General features: G+C 35.7%; 1 protein-coding gene across 3 annotated transcripts; it reads right to left on the bottom strand.

Annotated features, from left to right (window-relative positions):
• Window positions 1-733: 733 nt before the first annotated feature.
• LOC107922278 (pre-mRNA-processing protein 40C) lies at window positions 734-15,505 on the bottom strand. 3 transcript variants are annotated; one of them, XM_016852239.2, is made up of 15 exons: window positions 15,199-15,505; window positions 14,819-14,982; window positions 13,386-14,001; window positions 13,102-13,265; window positions 12,571-12,608; window positions 11,515-11,593; window positions 10,131-10,592; window positions 9,929-10,012; window positions 5,562-5,702; window positions 5,345-5,451; window positions 3,900-4,023; window positions 3,506-3,649; window positions 1,965-2,108; window positions 1,472-1,594; window positions 734-1,224 (listed from the first exon to the last, which is right to left on the bottom strand). In XM_016852239.2, exons 2-15 carry the CDS (start codon window positions 14,927-14,929, stop codon window positions 904-906), a joined length of 2,658 nt encoding a protein of 885 aa, XP_016707728.2. In that variant the 5' UTR covers window positions 14,930-14,982; window positions 15,199-15,505; the 3' UTR covers window positions 734-903. The 3 variants fall into 3 exon arrangements, with proteins under 3 accessions (XP_016707728.2, XP_016707727.2, XP_040942211.1); XM_016852238.2 differs by having other exon boundaries at window positions 1,965-2,111; window positions 15,199-15,503; XM_041086277.1 differs by lacking the exon at window positions 15,199-15,505 and having other exon boundaries at window positions 1,965-2,111; window positions 14,814-14,945.
• Window positions 15,506-16,089: the final 584 nt, after the last annotated feature.

The raw sequence follows: 16,089 nt of genomic DNA, 5'->3' as shown, positions 1-16,089 counted from the left end.
GGATACTATTCTTCGAATCCAGCTATATTCTTTTGTTTGAGTTAAAACAAAATAATACACTTAATATTCCTCCGATTTGAGAGGTCATTATTACGTTTCAAAACTTTCTAACCATTAATCGATGGTAACTAAGTTAATCTTCATCTCTCTACTAATTTTCTTAAACTCACATTTCTTTATCTTTCTTGGAAACAATCAATGGCTCAAAAAGACCCTCCAACCGCACTAGAACAAATATGAAGTAACTTTCGATCTACCTCCTTTACCCATACATGTAACTATGCTCCAGGTACATACACAACACCTCGCACGTTCATATAAATCATTCCTAAATTAAAATTAATAAAAAAACGAGCCTATAACAAGAAAACATTATTTTATTGAAAACGAACTCTTATATTAACCTAAAATTAATTATGTTTAAAATATGCTCTAATTAAAACACAACATAGTTTACAATTTAATTTAATGACAACTTCAATTAAAAATATTGAATAAAAATGAACATAAACAAAGGGAAATTCATCCTTAAATTTTCAAACTTAATAGAGTATTTTTTATCAAAAATTGAGAGGATATGCAAGTATTTTTAAATGAATTTTTTTTATCGAACCTGGGGTTTAAATATTTTTCCATGATTCATATCCACATCCTGAAATGTATCAGAACAGCTAACTCAAGGATCTCAGATACAAATTCTGATTAGTGAAACTGTAAGACATTTTACGCAATATTAGAAACCAATGGATGGATTATCTAATAAATAAATACATGGGTTAAACCCATTTTCCTTCAACGGGAAATAGCATAGGGGGAAACTAAATCAGAGCCTAACTCATTATATATGTATACATATTAAAAATCAGTAACTTTTACAAATGCCTAGTTTCCCAACAAAACGAACTATCTACGTTCATGAGTTCTCCTTGTACCTGACGAATATCTTCCAAAATCACCACCAGAGCTTCTGCCTTTCACATCAGTGTGTTTCTCTTCCTCCTGATCTAATGCCGACTTCTGTTTTCGCAACATATCCTCTGCGTATCGACGCCACAGTGCTTCCCTCTCTTTTCTTGGCATCTTGTTATACCTTGGATCGGGCTTCAGAAGACGTTTGGCAGTTGACCATGAATTAAGGGCTGTTTTACCACCTTCTGTCTCTTGAGCAGCTGCATCTTGAGTTATGACTTTTGCTAACAGAGCTCTGAAGTCGTTCACACATCTCTACAAAATGGCCAAATAGAACGGTTATGTCAAAGACAAATATTTAAAATCCCCTAAACAATTTATGCATAAATCACTTCAAAGTTACAATGTCCAATCCTTTCTTCAACTTGTAAACAAAGAGAACACTACTAGCGTGTTAATGTAAAACATGTATTACTTAGCAGTAACTGTAAATGGGAGTAGCAGGATGGCATAAGTGTTAAAATCATAACAATATTGATGATCATTTTAGTTACAAAATTACCTCAAATAGCATCTTTATGTGCTCACGGAAGAGCTTCTCCATATCAGATGAATCCAGATCAGGATTCGCTGCACGTCCCTGAGGATCCTTTTCCAACTTAGGCTTTGACTCTGTCCAGGATGCCTAGAACAATCAATAGAAAGACATGAACGACTTGACAAATTCCAAATGAGCCAACAAAACCAAGCATTTGAGAATAATGATCTTAAACATCTTAGAAGCTTAAATACATACTTCAGAGGAAAAGGTGAAAAAATTAATTGCATCTGATGTATTGTAGATGAGGGACCTAATTCATGTTATCAGGAAATTTTCTTTTAAATGATAATAAAACAGACAAACACTAATGAGCGGATATTTTTCTAGTTTAGCAATGCCATGATAGAAATAGTAACATATAGAAAGTCCTGAATCATTCAACATCAAATTAAGGTCATATTTAATTGTTTTAGAATTGTATCATCTAGAAATATGTTGTTAAAGAAAAGCATACCTGGGGATCTTTAATTGTTTCCACAAGCAAAGCTTGAAAAGATGCAACCGCCTCCTTCCTGCGAACTTTTAGTCGCACCCTTTCCATTTCTTGTTCTTCTCTCTCTTTCCTTTTCCGCAACTCTCGCTCTCTTTCCTTCAGTTTCTCCTGGATTAATAAAAGGCAAACAAATTTACTTGATGCAGTTCTGGATACACATGGATATCTTTTCTAATATTTGTTCAATGTCCTATTGAAACAAATAACAAATCCAAAGCAATAGATAACAATGACATAACCGTGCTCTCACATTGCCTATAGTTGCAAGACATAAGGTATAAAAAGAACAGCCTTCTCCTACATATAACGGATCTATCATTTAGGAAGCTTCTGAGATGAGCTCTTTAATTTCTTTTGTCTAACTTGTTAAAGTAACTGTTTGGCTATTCCCCACAAGCATAATTTTGAGTGGGGCCATATGTTCCACCGACATATCAAACGATCCTTCGAAGACATTTCACACTATGCTTGGAAGAGGATTTCAAACACGCAAAGAGAGCCGAGATGAAAGGAATAAGACAAGCAGCAAGTAGAATTCACAAAGTTATAGAGTATAATCTTAGAACATATCAGAAACTTTTTATTCAATTGTTCGTTGCTCAGCCATTTCATAGCTGGGCATCCTCATATATTATAGACACCATCTAATTGCACTTCTTAGACCATCCAATCATAAATATGACTAAACAATCTATAACATCAAAAAATCACAAGCAAACACCATCAAAGAACCAAAAATAGGAAGTTCCATATGCAAATGTACAGGGAGAGAGAGTCACACATCAATATAAATAGTAAAAGATGTGGCTGTAAGAATAGAACAAAAAATATCTACAAAAGATAATTGGAAGAGCTAAAAAAAATATCTAAAAAGGATAATTGGCAGAGCTAAATCTGATGTCATGGAAAATCCTAAGGAGTGAGCAAAGGCTTCTATAGCTTTCGGAAGATAAGCCTGGTATGTGGAAATGGTCTACCAATGGCTAGAAGGTTTTTATGAGAACTTATCTCACCCTTGCATCCATTGTAATGACATGCCTATTGAGAATTGTCCATCAATTGCCAGTTCTTTATGAGATTTCGTCTCTCCCCTTCATTCATTGTAATGCCATGTTTCTAATGTGGAATTATGAAATTTCACAGCCTTGCACATCTTTTAACATGAGAATGTGATGCCATAAAATAACCACTAAAAATTAACTTTAAAAAATGCCGATCCTATCATTCTTTTTAGATGAAAGAGAAATTTGAGGTACTAGATTTCCTTGGAAAAATAGTCTTCTTCTAAGAAGTTTTGAAGCTATACTCTCAAAATTATCCATCATAACATCATATGCAAAACATCTATGAGCAGAAAAAAACCAAAACTGTTAGTATATGGCTGAATAATTCTGCATTCGCAAGAACTAATGGATCGTGAACAAACTTAAAATACAAATCTGATTTTGCTAGAAAGGATAGATAGGGAGAGGGAGAGGGAGAGTGCGAGAGAGAATCTATACCTCCTCCTCCTTTTTCACTTTGTCTTTTCTCTCTGCTTTCTCTTCTATGGCCTTTAGTTCAGATATGTACTCATTGAACAAAACCTCTCGATCCTCATGCTTAACACACTTATACCTAGGATCATCCCTTAAGCTATCCTTCACCTGAAACAACAAAAAGAAAAGGTAAGAAAGTGGGCCATATTTACCATCGTATTCATTGAAAATAATAAGAACCAATCTCTCTTTTACATGTGTGCAGACACACAAACATGAGCAACCAGTGAAGATGCAAAACCTCTTAAGAAAGAATGATCTGACAAGTACATTCCCATCAATAAGACATAAGATATGCAAGATGCTTAATGTTGAGGAAGGTAAGAAAAACCAATAACCTAATTTAAATTGCACATACCCTGGACCAACGGGAATTTACATTGATATCTCCTTTCTCTTTAAGCATGGACTTAAAACTAGAAGCAGCAGCAGCACGTATAGCTCGAGCCTTTTCTTCAGCAGCCCTCTTCAAAAGAAGAACCCTGAGACAGAAGCAGCGAGATTTTGTAACCAGTATGATATAAGTACATGGGAAAAAATTAGGCATTTACCATTCAAACCAAAAGAGATAAAGGGCTAAAGGACACACCCAAACTGAATCATAGAATCTGGTCCCTAGCCTACTACCTGCTGATAAAGGTTGCTTTCAATGTTATCATTAGACCATCTCTTCTTTCTAGAGACAACCAAACAAGTTCAACATAAATTCAAACAAGCATTTGGAATCAAAGCATACATATGTGATCGTAATAGCACAACACATGTCGCACATGGAGATCAACACAAGAAACTGGATATGAGCGACAGATATAACTAGGACATTTATCTTACTTCTATGCAAAATGAAAGCACAAGGGAAAAAGAAAGAAGAGAGTACGTTTAACAAATCTACCAAAGAACCAAAGGATAATAGCTAATAGTAGAATATAAAGGCTACAAGCTTTCAGTGTCTAGCTCATCACAACATCAATGATGTCTTAGAAGAATAGCAGAGTACCTCTTTCACATTAGTGCCAGACACTTCTAAAAATAGAACCAGCATCCCATTTTTATTATTATAAGCTTTATACCCATATAAGTTCTAAATTTGTTCTAAACAGAATCTTCAGCCAGCAAATTCAAAATAATCAAACTTTTATCAACCGGGTAACAAAACTGCAACCTAGATGTATCACTCCATACAATCTTATCAAATCTGCTTTCTCACCAACAATTGCTCTTAAACAGATTTAGTTTCCCTCGTTAAAACTGCAGCAACACAAATGCTCAAGTAGACATGTAAAAATCTCTCCGGGTATGCATTATTATCTTCAAACATGCCTGCCAGATCAGAGGTGTGTGTCACAAAGGTACACATGCATAAGCTTGCATGAGTGTCTGTGTGCGTGTGTGTGAGAGAGAGAGAAAGGGGGTAAGAAAAGCTTGACTGCCAAATGTTAATTGTCAAACGTGAGAGATTAAAAAGGAAGGGAGAAAATAAGGAGAGCAGGGCAAGGGTCAAATGAGAAAATTGTGCCATCCATCCCTGTTCTACAACAAGCAATTCAAATTCTTTAAGCCAAATTTTGACTAGTACAAAAGATTATAATCCATTAGAAAAACTCATGAAGACCCAAACACTTAATTTCTTTAAGCATGCATTTGTAGATGCAACTTGGCTACCATAACCAAGTAACCGGCGCATCTGATGGCACAATTAGCAGCAAAAATTAAAAAGAGAGAAAAGCCCAACCTTCTGCATCAACTATAAAGATCACACACTAAAGAAAAATAAGGATCACGAGTCTATCTTAGTAACACTACCTTTCATTTAATAGAAGCTCCCGATCCTTACGGTCCAAAGCCTCAAATCGTGGATCACTTCCCCATTTTCTTTTGAAAGTCTGATAATTGGTGTCATGATCAATATCCTGTAGAGAAAAATATGGGCTTGTAAAAAATCTACAGTCCAGAATTTCAAAGCAGGATTTTCACCATAGCTAACAAATAATGACATTGAGTTTTTGGCAATTAAATAAACCTCTGATGCTTCATCCAGCAACTGCTTAAATCCCTCTATTGCAGCCTTCTGAGCAGCTCGCTTTTCTTTGCGTTCCTCCTCAGCACGTGTCTTAACATAATGTTCAAACAAGGACCTCCTAGCAGAATGACTTGGAATTGCCTGCAACAGGATGCCCTTTTAGAAATTAAAACTCAATAGTATGACTTCATTAGGAAGCAACACAAGAGCTTTTATTTATTTTATACTATTTTATTATTTCAATATTATTTATTGAGTATTAGAGATATTATGGATGGCTAGGATTATTTAGTATTTTTAGGATTTAAATCTAGGGCTAGAATAGAACTTTATGGGGAAGAAAGTCTAATAACTTTCCTTGCAAGAAACAAAGCCTATATAAATAAGTTGTTTGTTTTAAGCCATCATTATGATTCTTATTATTTTCTTTGAATTGATAGAAAGAAACTAGAGGAACCCTAAGTTTTCTAGAGTTCCATCTTACCTATTTGTTTGTTCAACACTAATTCTTTATATTGCTGCTTTTGTCCCCTAAACCACACAAATTTTGGCATCAAACCCTGATTAGATCCTATGGGTTATATTAGGGATTGCTATTAAGCCATGGTTGCATGCCTAAGAAGTCGAGAAAGAGGAAATCAGGGCCAAGAGAGAGAACTGGCTGCAATACGAAGTGCGATAGAAGAGAGGTGCAACAGGAACAAGAGGGAACCTTGATGAATATTACAGAAGGTTCCCACAACCAGTTTGGCCATACTGAAAGGTAGTCTTGCTGATGAATCAGATTTTGGTAAGAAAAAAACCCTTTCATGATGCTGGACCCGCAAACCCTGCAGGAAAAAGTGGATTGAAGGATCGGTTGCCGCATGCCCTTGAATTAAATGAGTGTGGAATTAACGTTGAAGTTGCATGTCAGAACCGAACTATGATGAATATCCTGAAGCAAAGAAATTTATGTTTATCTGGTTCAAGAAGAATCTTTGGTTGTTCATAGAATGATGACAACCAAAATCTCAAAAGGAGAGGATTGGAGGCAAGTTGAAAATCTCTTGGATACCTCAAGGGACACAATGTCGGGTGATAATTTTGGAATAAAAAGAATCGATTCAATCTCTAAAATCAAATCAGATACTGCCAAGAAAAAACTCAGTGTTAACTCGAGAAAAAGTTGGACAGTTTGAAGGCAAGTCACAGGATGATGGTGATGCAACCTTTCAAAACAAACTACTTGCATTCAACAAGAAAGCTAAGTTTCCGAAAGCTGTTGCTGAAATCAGGTTCTAAAGATTTCTAGAGAAAGTCAGTTGCTACTGGGTGTAACTCATGAAAGAGGTATGAACTAGGACATTTTCTTAATACTTTCGCGTGATCATCTTCCTTAACATCTCGACTTGTGTCTTATTTTGATGAGCACACCCATCAATGCTGATTTGTTTTCTAAACCTTCGGGATTTGCTCCAACTACTCACATATCTCAGTTGACTTTTCAGTAGCAGAGTTATTTTTGGAGGGTGTATTGCAAAAACTCATTATAGAATTAAATCTATGTTTGACAATTTTAAAGGCAAACCACAAAGAAGAAGCTGGATTCCCAGAAAGAAAAGTGGTTTGCACTTTTTGAGTGAAATAGCATTGATTCTGAATATAAGCACATCACATCCACAAATATCTGCTGCTATGAAGCTGATGAAGCTATTCTTGTTTTCCTCATAGGATGAGATGATGCTTCTAAGCTACTTGTCAAGATTAAAGTGATTGGCTTTCTTGGGAATCTTCGCCTCTACATGGTTCTATGCCAACCATTAATCAACAAGATTGTTTTACCATCCTCCACCTAATAAGCAAAAAACTTGTTTTGCGGACAGTGCATGACTGGTTTCCTTGGCATCCAAACAACAATTATCTATTTTAAGATCTGGGTTTAGTTCATTTATGCTCCAGGGCAGCATTTATAAGGTTTGAGTATGATCCTAAGTGACAATTAGAATCAAGAGTTAAAAAGCTCAAACCTACTCTGTCCCTTGGAAAATGATTTAAAATCGGTTTATGAAAAAAAGGTTGTAGTCAAGCTGTAAAGCAGTAGAAGAAAGAAGTGGATTGGAAATTAATGTCAGAAGAGTGTGAGAAGGAGATTTAGGAATGGGAGAAGCAGTCTCATGCTGCTACAACATCCATACCCAAACTTAATCACCAAATAAATTCTAAGGAGAATCAAAATAATCAACTAGATGAACAGAAGGGGGAAATTATTGATACATGTGGCTTAGAGCTCCACAAGCTTCCTCTCATTCAAGACTTGATGGAAGTAGAGTCTTCAACGGGTAAGAAGTTCGATTTTAGTTGGTTAAATCGATCGCTTATGCAGGATAAAAGGCTTTTTGATCAGGAGAAGCTTGCGACAGAATTCAAACAAAAAATTGATGATCTAGTGCTGGAAATTAAAAGAACAGCTCCTAATACGAAGGCTGTTGATCAGTACAAGACTCTTCAAGAGAAGGAAAGAGATGTAACAAAAGAGCTTGGATTAGCCAGAAAAGAGGAGTTGGGTGTCACTCCAAGAATTAGATGGCAAATTGATCCGTTTGACAATCTGCAGTGTAGGCTTACTTATTGGGTGCAAAGGTTGGGATCGAATCATTGTTTCTTTGGCAGCATAGACTACCAAGACAGAATTAAATGAAAAAAAAGATGAGTCTCAAAGTTGGTTGTCTGCATTCTAAGAGACTAGACTGGGCTCATATGCTAAGATTTTTGCTGGAGCATTCCCAGAAAATTATGAACCTCCACCAGATCGTGCAAATGCTTATTGGATAGGATACTTTACAAGAACCCGGCTTTAATTAGAATGAGTGGCCACTATTTGGCAGCAAGACAACTCGAATTTTTCAAAGGAAGGAATGACTCCGGACCAAATAAAGACTCATTGGCAGATGCCTTGGCTATTGCTCAAATCAAGTTGTTATAGGTGCCAAGAAGCAATACGTGGCCAATGATTATGCAAAAAGGCTATCAATAGGCTACACTATCACTCAGAAGGCTGTTGCATCCTCACTTGTTTGCTTAACTGATTTGAAACCATCCATCAGCTATAGGAACTCAACCACAAATTTCCAGCAGTCTCCACTTTTGAATATCACTTACTGCCTTGCAACAGGAACTGACCATTCTCATGGAAAGATCTTGTGTGTTGTGATCTACAATTCTTTGGGATGGAAAAGAAAGTAAGTAGTACATTTTGCTACTGTTAATGAAGATGTTAGTGATTTTGAGGGAAGAAAAGAATTGAATCAAAGTTTGTTCCAATTGATAACTAAGCGAACCTAAGGGACTATTACAGTAGGGAATATATCTTCTGTCCAAATGGCACATATCTCATAAAAGTTAACAGTTCTTCGCAACAAAGATCAAGGATTTGGAAGGGGAACTTGAAACCACTAGCGAGGGATGTGATGAAAACATGCAGCATCGATTGGATATGGAGTTACACAAATGCATTGGAATCTGAAAGAGAGAGAATTACTCAAATGCAGTGGAACATGGAGTTACTTCGGAAGCAATGTTTGGAGACGCAATTGAAAATAATTAAAAAGGGAACTGGATGAAAAGGCACATGTTCAGTCAACAAAGTTTTTAATAATGAAGAAGAGGCTGCAAAGTGTAGATTTAGAAATTTATGCTGAAGTGATAAAAGTTCTCATTGGAGTCAATTTTCCAAGCCAAGGAGGATGACGCAGGAGCTTTTATTTATTTGATAATATTTTATTATTTCAGTTTTATTTATTGAGTATTAGATATGTTATGGACGGCTAGGATTATTACCTTAAGGGTTTAAATATAGGGCAAGAATAGAACTTTATTCGCAAGAAAACCTATTTACTTGCAAGAAGCAAAGCCTATATAATTAAGTTCTAGGTTTTACAGCCATCATTATGATTCTTGTTATTTTCTTTGAATTAATATAAAGCAACTAGAGGGTTATTAAACCCTAAGTTTTCTAGAGCTCCCTCTTCATTCTTATTTGTTTGTTCAGCCCTAATTCATTCTATTGTTGTTTTCTCCCCTAAATTACACCAGAACATCAAAGAGGAAAAACTAAATTTGTTACCAACTCAGAGCGGGCAACAAAGATATGGCACATGTTAATTTAATTATTAACAGCTAAGTAAGATCTCTTCATTTGCAAACTTAAGCCATTCATTGTCATAGTTAAAACTGACATATGGTTCAATGGCTAGTTTTGCTCTATTTTTTTCTCATTCAACAACATTTTCACATGATAATTGAAAATTGTTCATGGAATTCCAGCAGATGGTAAGTTCATTAACTACCAAGAGAAAAATAATAGATAATCTTTAGCCTCAACAAACCTTAAAACGTGGATCAAACACTATCTTTGGCAGTTCCTTTTCCCATTTTGAGAATGGTGCAACTCCCCGTTCTTTAAGCATTTCCTGTGAATTTCACTTGCATGATAAACCAATTGAATCCAGCTAAAAGATTGGATAGAAGTAATAAAACCAAGAATAACCAAATTCTAGAATATGCAACAAAATATGGCACTACAGATACCTTAAATTGCATGATACACTCTTCCTTAGAAGGCCCACTGTCTGCATCCTCAGAATCTGAAGAGGAATCAGATATGCTACCATCCCCATTTGCATCTTTTAGTTTATCTTTGTTGCTCTCGCTTTGCAAGCCCTTAACATCAACTGCTCTTAAGCCATTTAATTCATGTGTTGCTGTTACTGGCATAACCGGAACAGGTGAGGAAGAAGGAACTCCAGGGTCCTGCAGCTTCTTCTTAATTAAATCCAATGCAGATGAGGAACCTGGCACCACAGATGTTCTTAAAGGCATGGCATCACGACCACCTGTGTTAACAGCAGGAGCACTCAAACTTATTGGAGTAGATCCTTTTTCTGCCACTACATCAATATTTGGTACGGACACTGCATTCTCCTTCGATACTTCACTATCTTGTTTCTTTCTCAGCTCCGTTACTTCATTAGGGATCTGCCAGCTACTAATCTGATTGATAAAAACACCATGAAAAGTGGGAAAACATCAATAACTAGGAAATATAAATAAGTTCAATGAGCACTAACAGTGTTAACCGTGCCCAATATTTGTTTCCTTGAAAGTTTACTTGCATCCTAAAAGGTGATTGTAAAACTAGGCTTTATAAGCACAAAGTCGATATAAAACATGGGATTCATATCATCAGAAGCGAAATGGAGGTAAAAGGAATACAGAACATAAACATCATTATCTGTTCATTAGAAAATGCACAAGGCTTGATGAATGTGGCAATTTAGACATAAGTCAACTCCATTAATTATCATGTTTTGTCTTCAAACAGCAATGCACCTTACTACTAAAGCAATTAATGATTAATCTGTATATAGTTCCACTTATTAAGGTCCTGGTAACTTAAGTTTCTTTGATATTACATTTATAGATATAAGACTGAACAACTAGAAAAGATTCCTAAAGAAACTATCACTGCTGATTGCATATTTCTCTTTCTTTTACTCTTTTAAGGTTCAGGAACCCTATTCTTCCCAATTGTAGCCACATACTGCTAGCCCTTTCTCTTGAACAAATAAAACCCTAAAACAGCAACATTTTTTCAGATCGTGCTACAACTATATCAATTAGCCCTGGGTCTTCTGTTCCCCAAATTTTACAGCAACCATGATCCTCATTGCAGCCACTTCTTGATTCTTAGAGCTCTACCGGTCCCAAGCAGAACTCTTTCATTTATAACCATAGACCATAAGGTCCCTTATAGTTTAACTTCTAGCCCACTGAATTCCAGACAAAACTCATTCATATCCTATCAGTGAATGTATTGTTCTATTATCTCGAAAAAGATTCAGACAAACAATTCAATAAAACAAGCCCATTGGAATAAAACAGGTAGTGGTGTGAATTAAACTAGACACACTACCTTGGTTTTGCTGTTGTAGTAATATTTTTTCCCATCATTTGTGGTAACTAGTGCCCAATCTGTTCCTGCCAATTGCTCCCTGTAAAAAAGAGACAAGGCATTCAAGACAAAAATATACCAAGAACGAGACTTTCTCCATCCAAAGCAAAAGGGGCTAACTGTAATATTGTGTAAAAATCCAGCACATCTCAATATCTTTTACAGGCCATGAGCATAAGAATCATCTTTGAGAGATCATTCACTTGTATTATATGTACTATACAATCTCAAGCAGCTGATGATGAACTAAAAGCACTCAACAGGATAAGTGGAGGGGGGGGGGGAGATACTGTAACCTAGAGAATTCATAATAATATTTTTTTAATGTTTAAATTAAATAATTATAAGATATACAGTAATGCCCAATTAATTAATAGTGATTAATAAAAGTTCAAAAGAATTTCAGAATAACTTAAATTTTCTTAAATTTCAAAAGAATAATAAACAGTAAAATGTATTATCATGTTCTTAAATAATTATATTTGTATACACAGTTAATAATTATTTCCAATGTAAATCAGCACTCATCTAACTGATACTATATCCTTTCATTGATAATATAACATAATAATATATTAGATATAAAAAAACTAACATATAAAGTACAAGTAACTACCATAGCAAGACAAATATTTATAAAATATGAATATAAGATAACTAAGATAATGAGACCATAGTATATATTACTAATACTTAAAGAGTTAAGACTGGTGATAGAATTTTAATTTCTAGTAAGGTAAGAAAAAATTAAAATAGTAACTTGTTATATTTCCCAAATAACAGTTATTTTTAGGGGCATTTACAAAATTATCCAGCCAAAAAACAGCAAATAAATGAATATTTAAAAGTTCTATTTATTATTTTGCATTTTTAGGTGAAGGTAACTGAGGCTTCATTTTTTTTTCCCCTCTACCAACTATGTAAACTGTATATCCCATTCAGCAATGTCAACATTACAGTGCTGACTGCTAATATACACCACACAGCAACTAGTGGAGGAGAAAGTAAAGAACTTACACTGAAACTGGAGTTGGCTGCACGGTAACTTGATCAGGCTGCACACATAAACGAAATAAAAAAGTTCAATAGCATCTAAGAAGCCACCAAAATCCAGATGCCAAGACAAAATGGTTATAGAAAATTTTCTATACACAAGAACCACGGAAGCTGATTTTCAACTTCGGTTATGAAAACTGGTGGAGAGCAAGAAAAAATATCAAATATTCTCCACAAGTACAAACAAATGCAAATATGCATGGCTATGTAGTTTTATACAACGTTTCCATAAGTTCCCTGCAATTGAACAATGTGGAATCTTGGTTTTAACTAACAACGCATCATACAATTAGCGTTTGATACTCTAATTTTTTCTGGATACTTTAATGTAAATGAAAGTTCCTAGAGCATCTATCAAAGAAGGTTAATCAGCCAATTTTTGGGAAATTAGTATTAAACAGTATCAGCCAATTTAAGTGCTTGCAATAAAAAAAATGGTTCACCTCAACAAAGTTACTAATATAAAACATATGAATGCACATCCACATGTACCTCCCCTTTAAATCCAGCAGGTTTTTCATAAGTCGACTCTCCTGTTAATGCGTTATAGTAATAAACAACCCCAGTGTCAGTCTTGTGGGCAGTCCAGACATCAGATTGTTCATTGCCAGCAGATTCAACTTTGGTGGTAACATCATGGACAAGTTTCCTATTATCTGCAGAACCCCATGAAATACGAATGAAGAAAAAATTAACTTCATAATACATTAATGAAGGTTAAACAGCTCTTACATTGTTAGTTGATCAGTAATCTAGCATTGAAACCCTGAGCGTACCAATTCCTTGAGGAGGAAATCCTGTCAGGATTGCCAATGACTGGTTAGCCAGAGCAGCAGCAGATGGTGCAAATGGACTCATTCCCAGAGGTCTAAAACCAGGAGGTTGAGAATCAGATGATGGTGCAGGAAGAGGCATGCCACTTGATGTTGAAGGAAAAGGTCCAGGATAAACAGTAGGATAAGGCACAAATGGAGGCCTTGGAAAACCACCCATTGGAGGATGTTGCATCCAATACCCTTGAGGAGAAGAAACCATAGAAGGTAAGGATGTATAGGGAGGGTATACTTGTTGCTGAACAGCAGGATTTAATGAAACAGGTGCACCGGGTCCAGGAACTGCAGAAGAGGGAGAATCCACAGCAGCAGAAGCAGTAATCATCTGAATAGATGGTACTGATACAGGGTGTCCAAGTGTCCCTGAAGTTCCAGAAGATCCGCTAGACATAGGAAAAGGAGGAGTTGTGGGCATCCTTGAAGTTACAGGGGCAAAACTGGGAGTAGTAGATGCATTCATTGTAAACTCTGAAGAGTTATGAACAGGCAATGGCCCAGACTGAGAAACAGTGGATGGAGATGATGCAGCCATAGCTTGTGTACCAGTAGCTAGCATATCCTGCAAACAGCAAAAAGGTTCAACACTTCAACTTGTAAGACAATGGCGTACAAACAGCTCCATAACAGAACCAATTCGCAGATGCATAAGCAAATGCTGGACATCATTTTGCAAGCAGTAGAGAAGTAAATTGAGAATGGGATTGAAGGAGACTGCACAGAATTACAAATGCTCAACAGGAACCTTGTTAGGGAGTTAATGAATTACTATCAAGTATGGAAAATACTGCATTCATAATCCACTCGATGAAATTTGATCACAATGGACGCTAAAATTGAGGCATACTGTTTAATTTAAGTCACCAAAAAAGATGATTTTGTAGATCTATCCTGGATAGTCTCTTGTGTTGTAACATAGTCCACATATTCATTTTTAAGGATGTTATAATTGCTGTGCAAACAGCTGCTCAAGAACATTTCTAAAAACAAAAACTTGAAACAAATACACAACCCACCTTCCTCACCCAGGCATAAAATTTCTCAAATTCCTATATATGTCAAGTTCTCCGGCAAATTCTAAGTACGGCCCCTCCTCGACTCCTTCCTCTTCAAAATTGTCAATCTTTTAGAATTAAAATCTCTGTTTTATATTATTTCATGCATAACTTTGCCACTCCTTCGCACAAACACAATTAATCTTGGCTCCACAAAGCTTAGTAAAACAATCGCTACAAACCATCTACACTTACTGGAAGTCCTATTAACTCTCAAAATTGTAAAGCTTGACGCCAAAAATTAATGAGCATGGCAATTTTCGAAAATTTAAGCCCAGTACAACGAAACGAAATTAGAATTCAGTATTTTTATAATTGCCTTACAGATTTAGAAGGTTGAATTTGAGCATTCTGAACCAACTGAGGATTTGGAGTAAAAGAAAAACTTGCGGAACTCGACAAGGCTCCTTGCGGGACTGGCAAAGGAGGCTGCATTATTGGTGAAAACGCTCTAGGAAGAATTTGAACGATGGTCCTAGCAAAGATACCTGAAGGATGAACAAGAGGAACAGGATTGAACACCGTAAAAATGCATTAAAAAATAAAATCGAACTCTATAGACAGCCAATCAAGAAATCGGAAACATCAAACTACGTGATTCTTCACCAAATCGTTTTCCTTGGGAACAAAAAGTTTGAACATTGATCGAAAATAAAAAAAATAAAAAAAAGGAAAATTAGGGATGTTTCAGGGAAAGGACTTACTTGACAGGATTCTGAGACTACCGAGAAAGCTTCATTCGATTGGGTATTGGTAGCGAAAACAAAGAGGAAGGGGGACAATGGTGCCGGTCAAGGTCGAAGGAGATTATTAGGCAGAGATTAGGGTTAGGGTTTGGGGCTTTGGGATTTTGGGACTAAACAAAGGAAAACGAAATAAGAGTTGAAAAATAATATAATAAAATACTACTCACCGAGTCACCGTTGTATTTTTATGGTTCAAGACTTCACCTTTCCCATTTCTACTGAAGAAATTTTACGTTATTACCAATAGAAAGGTAGACTTCTTCCCCGTCCACTTGGGAACATTCAATCCGGAGAGAACTAGTTTTATACAGTAAAATAAAGGACGATACTCAATCGATTTGATTTTTATTAAATTGGTTCAATGAGTTGAATTAACTATGAAAAAATAAAAATTTTAAATGATTCATAAAAATATTAATAATCACAAATAAATAATAATAACTAGAAACTTTATGAGACACCCTACACTCGATTCAGTTGTTGAATCCGAGTGTGACATGTCACATCAAGTTGTCGAAGTAACTTTGATTAACTCAATGTAATTTCATAAAGTTTAGTATGTAGTAATCATATAATCCAAATCAATCATCATTCACAATAATTTACATACATTATAGATGTCTATCAACTTCATTTAATATGTCTCGAAATTGCTTAGGGTCAACAACGAAGTCAAGACTCGAATCTAAACTCAAAGATCAAAATTCAGGTAAGTATCTCGAGACATGGCCTTCATGTCTCGAGACATGATGATTTTCATTTTGTCTCAATGTTGGAATGTCTCGAGAATTGGTCTCTTATCTCTCGAGAATAGCTCCCATGTTTTAGATCCATAGCTTTGATGTTTCG

This window comes from Gossypium hirsutum, chromosome D01, assembly GCF_007990345.1.
Source record: "Gossypium hirsutum isolate 1008001.06 chromosome D01, Gossypium_hirsutum_v2.1, whole genome shotgun sequence".
Classification (NCBI taxonomy): domain Eukaryota; kingdom Viridiplantae; phylum Streptophyta; class Magnoliopsida; order Malvales; family Malvaceae; genus Gossypium; species Gossypium hirsutum.
The sequence above is the reverse complement of the archived record's forward strand: the minus strand, read 5'-3'. Positions and strand labels throughout refer to the sequence as shown.

What these genes read in the sequence shown, in the direction of transcription:
- LOC107922278 (XM_016852238.2), bottom strand. Translation starts at nt 14,929, where the DNA reads ATGCAGCCTCCTTTGCCAGTCCCGCAAGGAGCCTTGTCGAGTTCCGCA. An exon ending in ATTTCCTCCTCAAGGAATTG is followed by an intron (nt 13,266 to 13,385) that starts GTACGCTCAGGG and finishes GGGGTTCTGCAG; the next exon opens with ATAATAGGAAACTTGTCCAT. An exon ending in TAAATTCCCGTTGGTCCAGG is followed by an intron (nt 3,650 to 3,899) that starts GTATGTGCAATT and finishes TTGTTGTTTCAG; the next exon opens with GTGAAGGATAGCTTAAGGGA.